Source organism: Stomoxys calcitrans, chromosome 2 (genome assembly GCF_963082655.1).
Source record: "Stomoxys calcitrans chromosome 2, idStoCalc2.1, whole genome shotgun sequence".
Lineage (NCBI taxonomy): Eukaryota > Metazoa > Arthropoda > Insecta > Diptera > Muscidae > Stomoxys > Stomoxys calcitrans.
In genome coordinates, this window is record NC_081553.1 from 149,719,862 (window position 1) to 149,738,758 (window position 18,897).

An 18,897-nucleotide genomic window follows, 5' to 3' on the forward strand; every position below is an offset into this window, starting at 1 on the left:
TACTCTCGGGTCAACAAATAGACATTTATCTAAGGAAAATACCTCACAAGTATCGCCAGCGTCTTTTTTTTATTTAAAAAAATTGTTTTCCAAGCAAGCAAATAAAAAACTAACCAAAACAAGAAGTCAAGACCCAAGATCGGTTTATATGACAGCTATATCAAAACATGGACCGATATGGCCCATTTACAATACCAACCGACCTACACTAATAAGAAGTATTTGTGCAAAATTTCAAGCGGCTAGCTTTACTCCTTCGGAAGTTAGCGTGCTTTCGACAGACAGACGGACGGACGGACATGGCTAGATCGACATAAAATGTCACGACGATCAAGAATATATATACTTTATGGGGTCTCAGACGAATATTTCGAGTAGTTACAAACAGAATAACGAAATTAGTATACCCCCCATCTTATGGTGGAGGGTATAAAAATTTTTACTGGCAGTCGTTCGCGTGCTCTGCTTGCAAATTTTTTAAAGAAAGTAAAATGGCTCTTACTCTCCAGCATATTTTTACTGGAAAGGTACGTGAACAGCCCTAATGACTTGTTGCACAGCGACTGTGGTTGTGCTCGCAATGGGCGCCCCAAAACGTAAAGTTTCCCTAGATGAAAAAACAAGTTTTGACGAAACAAACACATTTCGGCAAATTTTCCGTTTGTTTTTTTTTTTTATATGGAGTTTCAACGCGAAAAACGAATATATTACTCTTAGACATGTACTATATTCCCTTTTCGCGATATTTTTCAGCGATTACTTTTTTAGATAAAGAAGTTCGAAGCCAAAAATCTTGCTGATTTCTTTCAGTAGGACATTCCCTCATTACTTATAAAGGGTGATTTTTTTGAGGTTAGGATTTTCATGCATTAGTATTTGACAGATCACGTGGGATTTCAGACATGGTGTCAAAGAGAAAGATGCTCAGTATGCTTTGACATTTCATCATGAATAGACTTACTAACGAGCAACGCCTGCAAATCATTGAATTTTATTACCAAAATCAGTGTTCGGTTCGAAATGTGTTCATTCACCGTAACATTGCGTCCAACAGCATCTTTGAAAAAATACGGTCCAATGATTCCACCAGCGTACAAACCACACCAAACAGTGCATTTTTCGGGATGCATGGGCAGTTCTTGAACGGCTTCTGGTTGCTCTTCACTCCAAATGCGGCAATTTTGCTTATTTACGTAGCCATTCAACCAGAAATGAGCCTCATCGCTGAACAAAATTTGTCAAAATTTGAACACATTTCGAACCGAACACTGATTTTGGTAATAAAATTCAATGATTTGCAAGCGTTGCTCATTAGTAAGTCTATTCATGATGAAATGTCAAAGCATACTGAGCATCTTTCTCTTTGACACCATGTCTGAAATCCCACGTGATCTGTCAAATACTAATGCATGAAAATCCTAACCTCAAAAAAATCACCCTTTAGTAAAATTTTAATAAAATTGTTTTTTAACATTGTTATTTTCGTAATGTTTCAAAAAGGTAAAAGCGAAAAAAGTGGGTTTCAACGGTGAAAAATAACATAGTAGCAGCCAGAGCACGAAAAAAATGTAATGACGAAGATGACAATCAAAACAAAAGAAGGATAAGACCACAATTTATTTCAGTGCGACACCCACTCAAATGTTTTTAAATGAGGACAAAATTCAAATTAAACATAATGGGGAATCACTCACTTCAATAAATTTTACACTTTTTATAGGACTTTTGACGGTAGGGAATTAATTATTTATTGTTACTTATTAAAAGACACAGCGGATAAGAAAACAAAACACTTCCGAGACCTTAAAGATGTGCCAACTACTTGAAATTTGATTGTGTGTGTGTTCTGATTGTTTTCAAGTTCGTATAAAGCATGAAAAAAAATCTAGAACGTACTTTAATTAAGCGCTTATTGGCAAAAAAGTATTGTGTTGGATTAAATTAACTACAATTACAATTAAATCAAACGCTAGAGAGACTTAAATTAATCGTCAACGCTATTCAAAAGTTCTGAAATCGAGACATTCGCGCTGGATTTTTCATAGTTAAATCTAAATCCAAAGCCTTGATTCAAATCAACTTTTTAAGTTGCTTTTGTCGGTGCCTTTGTATGACAATTTTTGAGCAAATTAACTTTGTACTAGGCTTTAAGCGAAATCTATAATGAACTGGTACTATAAAGAGATAGCGTCATTAGCACAACAACAAAACACTATCCCCAACGAAACTACCTTGAGTGGCAAATGCCGTAAATTTTTATGTCAAAGTGGTTTTAGCAATAAACTTATCTTCTTCAAATGTGTTTTATATTTTTATTTTCATCATTATAACACTGTTTTGTTGCTTATGTGTGGAATGTCGGATCAATAGAACATATTTTTAAGATTTTTGAAAAAAATCACATCTGCCTTATCAAGCCTTTAGATTTAGATTTACTGCAAAATCAAAACAAACAAAAATTGTACTCAGCTGTTCGCATGACTTTACCTTATAAGTGCATCCTGGGTGCCATCACTCTACATTTTCTTGTCTCATGATACGTCAAATTTTGCTATTGTTAAAGTTGCGCACCTAGTGTGCTACGAATAAAAATAACACATAAAAATCACTTTTCAAAATACCAATGCAATCCGCCATTTTGCCATTAAGCTGATCGATGTTTTGCCAACACACTCAAAGAAATTTGTGTGCGTGTGCATATACGTAAATGATCAGAGAATATGCCTGACCGGCTGTTAACAGCTGTTCGCGTGGGACCATATTTATAAATCCGCCTTGGAGTTCTACTAGCAAAATTGTAGCGACATGTCACTGCATCAAGATAAATTTCGCACAATTTTAAATGCAAATTTAATCGAATGCAAATTTAATCGATATGGGCCGAATCAACTCTGCTTCAATACTGAAGTCTTTGTTATGTGTTGTTGTTTGACTTTTGTTTGTGTTCTGACAAAGAACACACACAATAATTTAATAGGCATTTTCGCTGCGAATGAAGTCAGTACTAAGCTTTAGAGTGGTGCTCTATTCATTCTGACAAAACATAAAGAAATGTGCTGTTTTTGTTGTAAGTTGAATGAAAGCAACCAAAAATTAAATTGTTTTCAAAACATTTACAATTTGTAGCTATAAAAAATCAGCTTTTGCTCACATTAATACATAAAAAGTGACATGTCATAGGGCAAGAATATGTAGTGTGATAGATCCTTAAGGATAGTCCTTTATATAAAGATATGATTCCACTACATACATTTGGAACACAAATGATTGTCTTATATCATTTAACGGAAGACTCTAATGTACGTACCTCAATGTATCTATTATTTTGTCCACTTAGTTGTGCAAAAAATACCGACTGGAGCATTATGTGTGGTGTAGATTTGAGTGTTCGGAAAAATCTATATAATTTGCAGTCGTTTACATAAACTATCTTGACAGTTTCTTTAACTACACTGGTTTTATCATTTTTATTATGTTTTTGGGAGTTATGACGGCTACCAATCCAAGCGGAAGCAGTCACTCCACTCTTTTGCAAAAGCAAATGTCATTTAAAACATCCGTAGGTGCAAATCAACTATTCAAAAATGACGATGTGGATATGATTGAAAGTGGACATACAGATGCTGCATCTATGAGTATGAGATACAAATCGGTAATATGTATAACAGTCAAAATAGTCTTCCATATAAATTTTATAAAGCAGTATGGAAAGGCTATTAAAATTTTATGGCCTTATATTTGAAGAATGTACGAGTGCGGTGTTGCAAAAAAAGCTCATATTGTTTTCTACGACCAAATTCCATTTATTACGATTGAGTTTCGCATTTTTTGGATGGTGGCATCCGTTATCGAAAAATTCTATTCGGAACTTCTAACAGAAATAGTCCACTTTTTTCCCGAAGCAATTTATCTACCGTAAACAACCCACCTTCTTCTATTTTCAAAACTTTAATTAAAAAATAGGACATTGATGCATTTAATATATAATATAATATATTTAAATTTTTGGTGCATTTATTTGCACAAAAATTAAATTTGTGCTTGACAAAATTGATAAAGCAAATTATCAAATTGTCTTCAAACATGATCAAAGCAAAAAATTGTGCCATTTCATTACTAAATTTAATGCGGCAGGATATTTTTTCAAGGAAAGTCTTCTAACTTTGTCCAATTATACATTTTTATTCAGCAGTTGTTCTTGTGCCAGCCCGAAAAAAAGAAACTATTAAGCTGTGATAGTGTCGACGTAAGCCTCATGATGTTTTAATTTCTCTTTCCAGATGAGTTTAATGAGCGAAAATTTATATACAAGGGAAAAATGGAAACCACAGAAGGTACACCACCACACCATACATGACTTGACGCGTTTCGACCCCTTGGTAAAGGGGCCATCATCAGAAATCTTTAGGCGTGGAGGGCTTCAGAGGTCGTAGGTTGTATTTATCGCGAAGAGATTGCGAAAGTACCTCTACGAAACAAAGTCAAGACACTTTGTCCTACTAGCTGTCCCATTTTTTAATATATATGTTTTTTAATGCAGCGTTCCTTTCCACTTACCTACAATTGTTTCCAGAGTATACACATGATTTTGTGCATCGTTTAGAAGTTGTGTCGATGGCTTTGAACGCTAAGACGACGATAACGCTGATTGTCCACGACTGCCGTTGCAGCAACTCGGTATTGCAGCTAAGCTTCTCGTGACAGCAATGAACACTACACAAATTGGAGCTCCATGCTCCAGTCTTTTTGGTGCTCACAGCTATCGCGTGCCGGGAAACACGTCAAGCACGTCGTAAAAAAGATGGAACTATATTAGGATGTGTATTACACACTGCTCAAGGAATACGATAGAATTACCAGAGCGGCAAAACGTGCCTCCAGGAAGCTTTTCTGTGTATAGGTCGATAGCGTTAATGACGCCACTAAAATGAAAAGTTTCTCTAAAAAATCCAAATTGAAATGTTAGTAGACGACATGGGAGTGAGAACAGAGACAATGGAGGACATGTTGAGACTTTTGATGAAACCCCATTTTCCACAGGATACGACGGGACTCACGAAGGTTTATAATTACGGAACTTATGGTGAAGGAATCCTTGAGGGGCTTCAAAACATGTAAGTCACTCGGACCTGATAGAATATTTCCGGCGTTACTACAGAAGGAGCCAGACTATCTGGTGCAATGCAAGTTATTCGACACCAAAAGCCTATAGACCTATAAACCTTACGCCCTTTCTACTCAAAACCATGGAGCGTATTGTGGACACCATGATGAAGAGTAAGACATCCAGCGAACTGCTAAATTCAAACAGCATGCCTAGGTCAAGGGAAGGTCAGTGAAGACTGCACTGCACGAGGTTGTGCTTAAAATAGAAGAATCCTGCCAAAACGTACACACAATGTGTGGACCGGCATAGAGACGGGTCCTTAGTGACTAGATAAGCCATATGCTAAGGAACAGGTGGATAAATTGTGTCTCCCATGACATAAATATAAGGGGGAAAGTGGCACCAGGCAAGCCACAGGGGTGCATTTTATCGCTACTCCCATAGGTGACCACCATAAATGACCTATTACGGATGCCTCCTCATATTTTAACATGTCTGTTACTAGACGATGTTATAATACTTCTAAGGGCTAAGGATCCGAGCCAGTTATGCAGTAAGGCCGAGAGGTTCGTGCAGATGGCACACGACTGTGTTAGATCTAGGGGTTGCAATGTTAACCCAGAGAAGACTGAAATCTGCCTGTTCACGAGGAAGACGAAGGTGGGCCAATTTGACAAACCACGTTTCCTCAATAGAACAATTTCGATTTGGTTTGCCAGAACCGCCTCCTTCAGGGACGTAAATTTTTTTAAAATTGAAAAATTGCCACAAAATTCTTCTGCTACTGTGGATATGGTAAAGACAGATCAAATTTTGTTTTCAAAATTGTGGTCGCTACTGGGTGTATGAAATGAATGAATGAATGAATCTTGTATTGCCAACACACTATTTAAAAGTCTATCTTAGTCTTTCAAATCCATCAAAATGTGCTTGACTTTGCTAATTTCTTGGTTTTATAGAGATAGTTTCGACGAATCAGTTTCAGTACTATAAATTTATTAAATTTTAACAAATTTTTACGAAGAGCCATCTATCTACATGTAAAAAAAATAATTCGTTTTACATAAAGGGAATTTTTGGCAAGTAAACTTATTTTCTGGAAAACATTGGACTTTGTTACCGATAAAAATACATATTTGTTTTCGATACATTCTTGCGTAAATATATGGCAAATATTAAGTTGTTTTTTACCCTGACAATACCTTTCATTCTTGATATATCGAACATGTTATTTGGGGTGTCAACCAGTTTTTCTTTGTTTATAAATTAATTTAACGTCATGTTTATGTATTGTACATATACGTATATTCTTTTTAATTTTAAAATAAATTGCTCTTATCGAAAAGGATACCAAGTTCATTCTAAGGCTGTAACTTAATTTAAACTCAAGTTTTTACCAATAAAAGGCAGATCTCATTTGGTAATTCAATCTCTTTAAGAGTTTATTTGGTTTTATTTCGATGTTATGAAGCACAATTATATTGAAGGCCCTCCAGATTTGCACAACTCCATATATTTTTGTATAATGTTCTGCTGTATTCGTCATGCTATAAATCAAACAAATGCCAGCTTTGAGATGGATACTTCTCTACTGCGTAAATGTTACCAAACAATGTTTGTGCCTTAGAAATTCTTGTTGCTTTTTTGTACCTGGCAGCCATTTGTGTGTTGCTCTTATGATTTTTGTCATTGGACAAACCAATATTTTTGTACCTTAGGCGAATCTTTTGTCACTTTCCGAACTTACCAAGCTTCTAAATATACAGACAGCCATTTGCTCAGTCAAAAAACAAAGAAAAAAATTTTGTGTTTGAGAATGTGTCTATACCAGCAACGAGCACAAAATACAATTATTTGGAAGCCCATGGGCCTGCTTGGGATTACACAGTAATGTGCAATAGTGTGAGTATTTTTGCCCACCACTGGCCTATACACTCAAATACTCATCCTTTCTCTCTTGTAGGAGAGGCACAAGAGAAAATTATTGATCCGGTACACGAATAATTTTATGCCACTTTTGTAATAAAATTTTTTTTTTGATATTATAAGAAAAGATAGGTCCTTTTACCGAAGACGAATATGTTAAAGGGTTAACAAAAAACAAAGTTAGTTACGTTCAATAATACTAAATTTATGGCTAACTCTTAACATGTTGAAGCAAAACGTTACACGGTTGCAATAAAAGAAAACCCTCGTGATAAAAGTATTTTGTTTGTCGGAAAAATAGCCCAAACATTAAATTTTTGCATGTACATTCTGCTTATATGATGTCGGTAAGTTCTCATCCGAACTTTATAAAAATCGTTTGAAGATCTATTTTCGAAAGGATGTCTGTGGAAAAATGCATTCAACTATTGCCGTAGATGCTTATAATTTGCATGATGTCTCATAGAATAAAGTCTGCCGACTAATAGTATTTAAGAAAAATCATTCCTAGATGCTTCAAACGATGCTTGCAATTGACTAATATATTTCGACCCTTAATCGCTGTGAGCTCCGTATCAATTGCGTTAAATACTGTATTGGCAATTGTAAAATTCCTAGAAAAAACGAAATGGTTTCGTTTCAAATAATTATTTTAAAATGTAAATTAATCATGGTAATCTATTCGGGGTTTCAAAATTGTGTTTCCGAGTCCTTCAAAGTTTGCATTTCATTGCTGATACATTCAATAATTCATTGTCAAATATCACAAATTATTCTTTGGGACTAACAAGCAAAATATTTTATTTAAAGATAATTTTTAAATAATTATTTTTTACAGATAAAATCTAAATTAAAATAAGAAAACTCGAAATGTTATCGAAATCTATTGAAATCTTTCTTTTGGAAAAAATAATTTCAAAAGGGCTAAGGCCTGAGGAGCATATGCCTTTAGGTAAGATTTCATAGAAATTGCCTCCGGTGCATGGAGTGGGTAAATTTCCGATCTTGCTCTCGCCTCACATCACTACGGGAGTACAGTCATACTGATTATGTTGCAAGGTGCTGTGCGAACATAGCCAGTAGTGGGTCACAAGCGTTGTCGTCTTCGCCTTCTGCGTCCTCGTTGTTGTTGTTGTAGCAGTTTATCTTTCGTCTGCTTGATTCTGTTGAGTGTCAAGACCCAGGAACTCTGCGACTAAGATGGGGTGCGTCCACAGGGATCTGGGTCTGAGTCGAGTGGGTCTGGACGGGCAGTTAAACAGGTGACGTGTATCGTGTGGTCCCTGGTTACAATCGAAACATACATCTTGCACGTCGGCATTAATCCTAGCTCTGTAGGAATTGAGGCGGCTGTATCTGCAGGAACGTAATTGAGCCAGAACCACTCTGGTTTGCCGGGGGAGGTCGATTTCTTCAGGTGCAATGAAAGGCGGTCGTTATCCAAGGACTAGATTCACCCGGTAGCCAATAACCGCATCTGCTACTGTGTCTGCATGAATGTTGTTTAGACCTGCTTGATATTCCGCTTGATCTAGAGGTTCTCTCTTATAGCGCTGAACCTCACGCTCTAGATCATGTAGATCTACCTAAAGGCTTCTGGGCGGTGGATATCTATCCACAAGATGATGATTTGGATGGTTTCTGCGATAACAGTCCAAAAGGTATTGCTTAGACAGCATGTAATTATGTCTTCGCACTGGTAGGATGTTTGTCTCCTAATGGAGGTGGTCCACATGAGAACTGAGGAGATATTTAGATATAGCTATATTTAGATATAGCTACCATATAGACCGATCTGCCGATAAGGAATCTGAAGTCATTTCGCTTAAATTTGAAACAGTGAGTAGGTTAAGACCTTCCAACATCCGACCTAAATATGGTTCTGATCGTATTATATTTAGATATAGCTGCCATGTAGACCGATTTGACGATAAGGGGACTGAAGCCCATAAAAGCTTTATTTATTACCCGATTTCGCTGAAATTTGAAACAGTGAGTTTTTCTTAGCCTCACGATAGTCACACAGCCTTGTATCGAAATAGAAGAAGACTCAAATAAACATACATACATACATACTTTGTTGTGAAAGAACACAAGTAGAAAATAAATGTGAGCAACATCTTTAACACTAACAAACACTCAGTTGCAGTTAGAAGTTTGGCGATCGCTTTTATTTTGTAAAAAAAAGCTGACTCAAAAATTTGTGCAAAATTTGCATTTGCAAATTTTTACTGGAAGTCGTTCGCGTACTTTATTTGCCAGCAGAAGAGAGCGCGAGAGAAAGCAAATTTTGACTGTTAAGGTGAGTATTCTGTTCGGCTTTTCAGGCGGAAAGCTGTCAAACTCCATATAAAAAAAAGTTGTCTAAAAATAGGTGGAAAAGTAGTACTCTGCTTATAGCGAGGAAAATGGCAAAAAACTACTATAGTGGCAACACTTAAAACTATTTCTTGCATTATTTTTGTTTGTTTTAATGGTTTCAGTGGTTCGTTTTTCTTTATTTATGTGAGAAAAAGTATATAAAATAGAGAAAACAATAAGTGTAGATAAAGAAACGTGTTTTGTTATGGAAGCAAAAAACTGTAAAATTTCGCTCGCGAAATAATTGAAAATTTCAGCAGCTATTCCGAAAGCAAAATAGAATTCCAACCCTTAGAAAAAAGAGAAACTGCAAATTTCTACTGGGACTTTTTTGCCAGCAGAAATTTGCAACTTTGGACTGATGTTTTGTAAATGTCAGCTGTTTTATGAAAAGCAGTCGTTACATGAAAATACAAAAGCTAACGGCAAAATGAATCAAAAAGGCAGAGATATGTAAAAAATATACTTATTGTTTATTGGTAATTATTAAATTTGTTTCATTTTTAATTACTTTTTATGAAGATTTAATCTCAACAAATTGAGTTGTAATTTTACCTGAAGTCGGTTGTTCTACATTAGAAGGGTAGTGCAATATTTGCGGAATAAGTTGGAAAATCTTGAAAAGTTAAAACTTTGAATCCTTCCAGACACCAAGGAAAAAGCAATTATCGGTTTCTTAAGAGTTTTGATGGAATAATTTACACGGGAGAGCTACGATGAAAACAACACCTTTCCTTTGAATTTGTTAAGGACTGAAGATGCGGCCGTGGGATTTACTGGATCTGGCTGGGCAGTCAAGAGTGGCGCACAAATTAGTCTGCCTATTGTGGAGGATACAGATATCTTCAATAATAACACAGTGTCCGTAGACGCCACATGAACAAATAGAAAGCTCCCTTAGACTCACATCAGCGATCGCAGCAATTTGTCTAGCCACAATATCCATAAGCATTAGGTGGTTAGTCCAAGGTTTCTTTGTCAACACACCAAGTGCTGTCGACAAGGGACTTGAGAACGTTGTTTCTACTTTTCTGTACGGTGATGGCATGAAAATTAGTTGTGGTCCCATGCAGCCTTCCAGGATTCACTAATAGAAGGTTAGGTCACATGCAAAACACAAAGTGGATAGGCCCCATAAACATCATTAAGGATGTCAAATCTGACGATTGAAAATGTCATCAAATAGGAGAAAACGTAAACAAAGAATGAATGTAAAAAGAGAACAAGTTGACATCCTCAATGCCAAGTACTGCCAAATATTAAAAAAAAAGTATATCGGCTGATCGCTTGGCTTAACCTTATTCAGTGAATCCTGGCAGCCTTCGAAATACATGCTGATGCCGGGCGAATGGAAATTGTCCATCGGGAGGATCGGGAGAAGTAGACCATCATGCGTCTTGGCTACTGATGAGAGAAGTAAGATCGATCTGTACAACTTCTCCTTGCTCGTGTCCGTTCCAGGTTTCAGTAGCGGGATCATACTGCCCAATTTCCAAACATCGGGTACTAAGATAATCGGGTGTAAGATAATCGACTCCAGGCAGATCCAAATTCTTCAGCATCAGTGTAGAGATTCTATCTGGAACCAGCGCTTTGAGCGACTTGGCGCCAAGTTCGACATTCGTAGCTTCGTGCACGGTTGTTGTTGTTGTTGTAGCAGAGTGTTGTACACTGAAATACTCCATCGAGGTAATGAAAGACTCCAATGCGGTACGTACAACAGGTTGCCATGGGATTGCACGGTAATTTGTGACGGCTGTCCAGCGGCACGGAGGTCGCGGATATACAAATGGCTCCCCTTCTAGCCTTTTTACTCTCGGGTCAACAAATAGACATTTATCTAAGGAAAATACCTCACAAGTATCGCCAGCGTCTTTTTTTTATTTAAAAAAATTGTTTTCCAAGCAAGCAAATAAAAAACTAACCAAAACAAGAAGTCAAGACCCAAGATCGGTTTATATGACAGCTATATCAAAACATGGACCGATATGGCCCATTTACAATACCAACCGACCTACACTAATAAGAAGTATTTGTGCAAAATTTCAAGCGGCTAGCTTTACTCCTTCGGAAGTTAGCGTGCTTTCGACAGACAGACGGACGGACGGACATGGCTAGATCGACATAAAATGTCACGACGATCAAGAATATATATACTTTATGGGGTCTCAGACGAATATTTCGAGTAGTTACAAACAGAATAACGAAATTAGTATACCCCCCATCTTATGGTGGAGGGTATAAAAATTTTTACTGGCAGTCGTTCGCGTGCTCTGCTTGCAAATTTTTTAAAGAAAGTAAAATGGCTCTTACTCTCCAGCATATTTTTACTGGAAAGGTACGTGAACAGCCCTAATGACTTGTTGCACAGCGACTGTGGTTGTGCTCGCAATGGGCGCCCCAAAACGTAAAGTTTCCCTAGATGAAAAAACAAGTTTTGACGAAACAAACACATTTCGGCAAATTTTCCGTTTGTTTTTTTTTTTTATATGGAGTTTCAACGCGAAAAACGAATATATTACTCTTAGACATGTACTATATTCCCTTTTCGCGATATTTTTCAGCGATTACTTTTTTAGATAAAGAAGTTCGAAGCCAAAAATCTTGCTGATTTCTTTCAGTAGGACATTCCCTCATTACTTATAAAGGGTGATTTTTTTGAGGTTAGGATTTTCATGCATTAGTATTTGACAGATCACGTGGGATTTCAGACATGGTGTCAAAGAGAAAGATGCTCAGTATGCTTTGACATTTCATCATGAATAGACTTACTAACGAGCAACGCCTGCAAATCATTGAATTTTATTACCAAAATCAGTGTTCGGTTCGAAATGTGTTCATTCACCGTAACATTGCGTCCAACAGCATCTTTGAAAAAATACGGTCCAATGATTCCACCAGCGTACAAACCACACCAAACAGTGCATTTTTCGGGATGCATGGGCAGTTCTTGAACGGCTTCTGGTTGCTCTTCACTCCAAATGCGGCAATTTTGCTTATTTACGTAGCCATTCAACCAGAAATGAGCCTCATCGCTGAACAAAATTTGTCAAAATTTGAACACATTTCGAACCGAACACTGATTTTGGTAATAAAATTCAATGATTTGCAAGCGTTGCTCATTAGTAAGTCTATTCATGATGAAATGTCAAAGCATACTGAGCATCTTTCTCTTTGACACCATGTCTGAAATCCCACGTGATCTGTCAAATACTAATGCATGAAAATCCTAACCTCAAAAAAATCACCCTTTAGTAAAATTTTAATAAAATTGTTTTTTAACATTGTTATTTTCGTAATGTTTCAAAAAGGTAAAAGCGAAAAAAGTGGGTTTCAACGGTGAAAAATAACATAGTAGCAGCCAGAGCACGAAAAAAATGTAATGACGAAGATGACAATCAAAACAAAAGAAGGATAAGACCACAATTTATTTCAGTGCGACACCCACTCAAATGTTTTTAAATGAGGACAAAATTCAAATTAAACATAATGGGGAATCACTCACTTCAATAAATTTTACACTTTTTATAGGACTTTTGACGGTAGGGAATTAATTATTTATTGTTACTTATTAAAAGACACAGCGGATAAGAAAACAAAACACTTCCGAGACCTTAAAGATGTGCCAACTACTTGAAATTTGATTGTGTGTGTGTTCTGATTGTTTTCAAGTTCGTATAAAGCATGAAAAAAAATCTAGAACGTACTTTAATTAAGCGCTTATTGGCAAAAAAGTATTGTGTTGTAAATCAAACGCTAGAGAGACTTAAATTAATCGTCAACGCTATTCAAAAGTTCTGAAATCGAGACATTCGCGCTGGATTTTTCATAGTTAAATCTAAATCCAAAGCCTTGATTCAAATCAACTTTTTAAGTTGCTTTTGTCGGTGCCTTTGTATGACAATTTTTGAGCAAATTAACTTTGTACTAGGCTTTAAGCGAAATCTATAATGAACTGGTACTATAAAGAGATAGCGTCATTAGCACAACAACAAAACACTATCCCCAACGAAACTACCTTGAGTGGCAAATGCCGTAAATTTTTATGTCAAAGTGGTTTTAGCAATAAACTTATCTTCTTCAAATGTGTTTTATATTTTTATTTTCATCATTATAACACTGTTTTGTTGCTTATGTGTGGAATGTCGGATCAATAGAACATATTTTTAAGATTTTTGAAAAAAATCACATCTGCCTTATCAAGCCTTTAGATTTAGATTTACTGCAAAATCAAAACAAACAAAAATTGTACTCAGCTGTTCGCATGACTTTACCTTATAAGTGCATCCTGGGTGCCATCACTCTACATTTTCTTGTCTCATGATACGTCAAATTTTGCTATTGTTAAAGTTGCGCACCTAGTGTGCTACGAATAAAAATAACACATAAAAATCACTTTTCAAAATACCAATGCAATCCGCCATTTTGCCATTAAGCTGATCGATGTTTTGCCAACACACTCAAAGAAATTTGTGTGCGTGTGCATATACGTAAATGATCAGAGAATATGCCTGACCGGCTGTTAACAGCTGTTCGCGTGGGACCATATTTATAAATCCGCCTTGGAGTTCTACTAGCAAAATTGTAGCGACATGTCACTGCATCAAGATAAATTTCGCACAATTTTAAATGCAAATTTAATCGAATGCAAATTTAATCGATATGGGCCGAATCAACTCTGCTTCAATACTGAAGTCTTTGTTATGTGTTGTTGTTTGACTTTTGTTTGTGTTCTGACAAAGAAAAGAGTTCTTCGGATTTCACAATAATTTAATAGGCATTTTCGCTGCGAATGAAGTCAGTACTAAGCTTTAGAGTGGTGCTCTATTCATTCTGACAAAACATAAAGAAATGTGCTGTTTTTGTTGTAAGTTGAATGAAAGCAACCAAAAATTAAATTGTTTTCAAAACATTTACAATTTGTAGCTATAAAAAATCAGCTTTTGCTCACATTAATACATAAAAAGTGACATGTCATAGGGCAAGAATATGTAGTGTGATAGATCCTTAAGGATAGTCCTTTATATAAAGATATGATTCCACTACATACATTTGGAACACAAATGATTGTCTTATATCATTTAACGGAAGACTCTAATGTACGTACCTCAATGTATCTATTATTTTGTCCACTTAGTTGTGCAAAAAATACCGACTGGAGCATTATGTGTGGTGTAGATTTGAGTGTTCGGAAAAATCTATATAATTTGCAGTCGTTTACATAAACTATCTTGACAGTTTCTTTAACTACACTGGTTTTATCATTTTTATTATGTTTTTGGGAGTTATGACGGCTACCAATCCAAGCGGAAGCAGTCACTCCACTCTTTTGCAAAAGCAAATGTCATTTAAAACATCCGTAGGTGCAAATCAACTATTCAAAAATGACGATGTGGATATGATTGAAAGTGGACATACAGATGCTGCATCTATGAGTATGAGATACAAATCGGTAATATGTATAACAGTCAAAATAGTCTTCCATATAAATTTTATAAAGCAGTATGGAAAGGCTATTAAAATTTTATGGCCTTATATTTGAAGAATGTACGAGTGCGGTGTTGCAAAAAAAGCTCATATTGTTTTCTACGACCAAATTCCATTTATTACGATTGAGTTTCGCATTTTTTGGATGGTGGCATCCGTTATCGAAAAATTCTATTCGGAACTTCTAACAGAAATAGTCCACTTTTTTCCCGAAGCAATTTATCTACCGTAAACAACCCACCTTCTTCTATTTTCAAAACTTTAATTAAAAAATAGGACATTGATGCATTTAATATATAATATAATATATTTAAATTTTTGGTGCATTTATTTGCACAAAAATTAAATTTGTGCTTGACAAAATTGATAAAGCAAATTATCAAATTGTCTTCAAACATGATCAAAGCAAAAAATTGTGCCATTTCATTACTAAATTTAATGCGGCAGGATATTTTTTCAAGGAAAGTCTTCTAACTTTGTCCAATTATACATTTTTATTCAGCAGTTGTTCTTGTGCCAGCCCGAAAAAAAGAAACTATTAAGCTGTGATAGTGTCGACGTAAGCCTCATGATGTTTTAATTTCTCTTTCCAGATGAGTTTAATGAGCGAAAATTTATATACAAGGGAAAAAATGAAAACCACAGAAGGTACACCACCACACCATACATGACTTGACGCGTTTCGACCCCTTGGTAAAGGGGCCATCATCAGAAATCTTTAGGCGTGGAGGGCTTCAGAGGTCGTAGGTTGTATTTATCGCGAAGAGATTGCGAAAGTACCTCTACGAAACAAAGTCAAGACACTTTGTCCTACTAGCTGTCCCATTTTTTAATATATATGTTTTTTAATGCAGCGTTCCTTTCCACTTACCTACAATTGTTTCCAGAGTATACACATGATTTTGTGCATCGTTTAGAAGTTGTGTCGATGGCTTTGAACGCTAAGACGACGATAACGCTGATTGTCCACGACTGCCGTTGCAGCAACTCGGTATTGCAGCTAAGCTTCTCGTGACAGCAATGAACACTACACAAATTGGAGCTCCATGCTCCAGTCTTTTTGGTGCTCACAGCTATCGCGTGCCGGGAAACACGTCAAGCACGTCGTAAAAAAGATGGAACTATATTAGGATGTGTATTACACACTGCTCAAGGAATACGATAGAATTACCAGAGCGGCAAAACGTGCCTCCAGGAAGCTTTTCTGTGTATAGGTCGATAGCGTTAATGACGCCACTAAAATGAAAAGTTTCTCTAAAAAATCCAAATTGAAATGTTAGTAGACGACATGGGAGTGAGAACAGAGACAATGGAGGACATGTTGAGACTTTTGATGAAACCCCATTTTCCACAGGATACGACGGGACTCACGAAGGTTTATAATTACGGAACTTATGGTGAAGGAATCCTTGAGGGGCTTCAAAACATGTAAGTCACTCGGACCTGATAGAATATTTCCGGCGTTACTACAGAAGGAGCCAGACTATCTGGTGCAATGCAAGTTATTCGACACCAAAAGCCTATAGACCTATAAACCTTACGCCCTTTCTACTCAAAACCATGGAGCGTATTGTGGACACCATGATGAAGAGTAAGACATCCAGCGAACTGCTAAATTCAAACAGCATGCCTAGGTCAAGGGAAGGTCAGTGAAGACTGCACTGCACGAGGTTGTGCTTAAAATAGAAGAATCCTGCCAAAACGTACACACAATGTGTGGACCGGCATAGAGACGGGTCCTTAGTGACTAGATAAGCCATATGCTAAGGAACAGGTGGATAAATTGTGTCTCCCATGACATAAATATAAGGGGGAAAGTGGCACCAGGCAAGCCACAGGGGTGCATTTTATCGCTACTCCCATAGGTGACCACCATAAATGACCTATTACGGATGCCTCCTCATATTTTAACATGTCTGTTACTAGACGATGTTATAATACTTCTAAGGGCTAAGGATCCGAGCCAGTTATGCAGTAAGGCCGAGAGGTTCGTGCAGATGGCACACGACTGGGTTAGATCTAGGGGTTGCAATGTTAACCCAGAGAAGACTGAAATCTGCCTGTTCACGAGGAAGACGAAGGTGGGCCAATTTGACAAACCACGTTTCCTCAATAGAACAATTTCGATTTGGTTTGCCAGAACCGCCTCCTTCAGGGACGTAAATTTTTTTAAAATTGAAAAATTGCCACAAAATTCTTCTGCTACTGTGGATATGGTAAAGACAGATCAAATTTTGTTTTCAAAATTGTGGTCGCTACTGGGTGTATGAAATGAATGAATGAATGAATCTTGTATTGCCAACACACTATTTAAAAGTCTATCTTAGTCTTTCAAATCCATCAAAATGTGCTTGACTTTGCTAATTTCTTGGTTTTATAGAGATAGTTTCGACGAATCAGTTTCAGTACTATAAATTTATTAAATTTTAACAAATTTTTACGAAGAGCCATCTATCTACATGTAAAAAAAAAAATTCGTTTTACATAAAGGGAATTTTTGGCAAGTAAACTTATTTTCTGGAAAACATTGGACTTCGTTACCGATAAAAATACATATTTGTTTTCGATACATTCTTGCGTAAATATATGGCAAATATTAAGTTGTTTTTTACCCTGACAATACCTTTCATTCTTGATATATCGAACATGTTATTTGGGGTGTCAACCAGTTTTTCTTTGTTTATAAATTAATTTAACGTCATGTTTATGTATTGTACATATATGTATATTCTTTTTAATTTTAAAATAAATTGCTCTTATCGAAAAGGATACCAAGTTCATTCTAAGGCTGTAACTTAATTTAAACTCAAGTTTTTACCAATAAAAGGCAGATCTCATTTGGTAATTCAATCTCTTTAAGAGTTTATTTGGTTTTATTTCGATGTTATGAAGCACAATTATATTGAAGGCCCTCCAGATTTGCACAACTCCATATATTTTTGTATAATGTTCTGCTGTATTCGTCATGCTATAAATCAAACAAATGCCAGCTTTGAGATGGATACTTCTCTACTGCGTAAATGTTACCAAACAATGTTTGTGCCTTAGAAATTCTTGTTGCTTTTTTGTACCTGGCAGCCATTTGTGTGTTGCTCTTATGATTTTTGTCATTGGACAAACCAATATTTTTGTACCTTAGGCGAATCTTTTGTCACTTTCCGAACTTACCAAGCTTCTAAATATACAGACAGCCATTTGCTCAGTCAAAAAACAAAGAAAAAAATTTTGTGTTTGAGAATGTGTCTATACCAGCAACGAGCACAAAATACAATTATTTGGAAGCCCATGGGCCTGCTTGGGATTACACAGTAATGTGCAATAGTGTGAGTATTTTTGCCCACCACTGGCCTATACACTCAAATACTCATCCTTTCTCTCTTGTAGGAGAGGCACAAGAGAAAATTATTGATCCGGTACACGAATAATTTTATGCCACTTTTGTAATAAAATTTTTTTTTGATATTATAAGAAAAGATAGGTCCTTTTACCGAAGACGAATATGTTAAAGGGTTAACAAAAAACAAAGTTAGTTACGTTCAATAATACTAAATTTATGGCTAACTCTTAACATGTTGAAGCAAAACGTTACACGGTTGCAATAAAAGAAAACCCTCGTGATAAAAGTATTTTGTTTGTCGGAAAAATAGCCCAAACATTAAATTTTTGCATGTACATTCTGCTTATATGATGTCGGTAAGTTCTCCTCCGAACTTTATAAAAATCGTTTGAAGATCTATTTTCGAAAGGATGTCTGTGGAAAAATGCATTCAACTATTGCCGTAGATGCTTATAATTTGCATGATGTCTCATAGAATAAAGTCTGCCGACTAATAGTATTTAAGAAAAATCATTCCTAGATGCTTCAAACGATGCTTGCAATTGACTAATATATTTCGACCCTTAATCGCTGTGAGCTCCGTATCAATTGCGTTAAATACTGTATTGGCAATTGTAAAATTCCTAGAAAAAACGAAATGGTTTCGTTTCAAATAATTATTTTAAAATGTAAATTAATC

General features: G+C 36.1%; 1 protein-coding gene and 1 long non-coding RNA gene across 6 annotated transcripts in view; both read left to right on the forward strand.

Annotated features, from left to right (window-relative positions):
• The first annotated feature begins 3,317 nt into the window (after positions 1-3,317).
• LOC106092815 (endothelin-converting enzyme 2) overlaps positions 3,318-18,897 on the forward strand; it is a 441,390-nt gene continuing 425,810 nt past the window's right edge. The window contains exons 1-2 of one of the 5 annotated variants that reach the window (XM_059363956.1): positions 3,318-3,652; positions 9,177-9,335. In XM_059363956.1, coding sequence (XP_059219939.1) covers positions 3,473-3,652; positions 9,177-9,335 — 339 coding nt within the window. In that variant the 5' untranslated portion in view covers positions 3,318-3,472. Of the gene's footprint in view, positions 3,653-9,176; positions 9,336-14,515; positions 14,847-18,897 lie in introns of those variants that run through there. The other 4 variants (XM_059363952.1, XM_059363953.1, XM_059363954.1 and 1 more) reach the window with 4 other exon arrangements.
• Positions 17,630-18,629, forward strand: LOC106093320 (uncharacterized). Its single transcript, XR_001222334.2, has 2 exons — positions 17,630-18,204; positions 18,266-18,629. It is a non-coding gene; the product is annotated as an uncharacterized LOC106093320 (long non-coding RNA).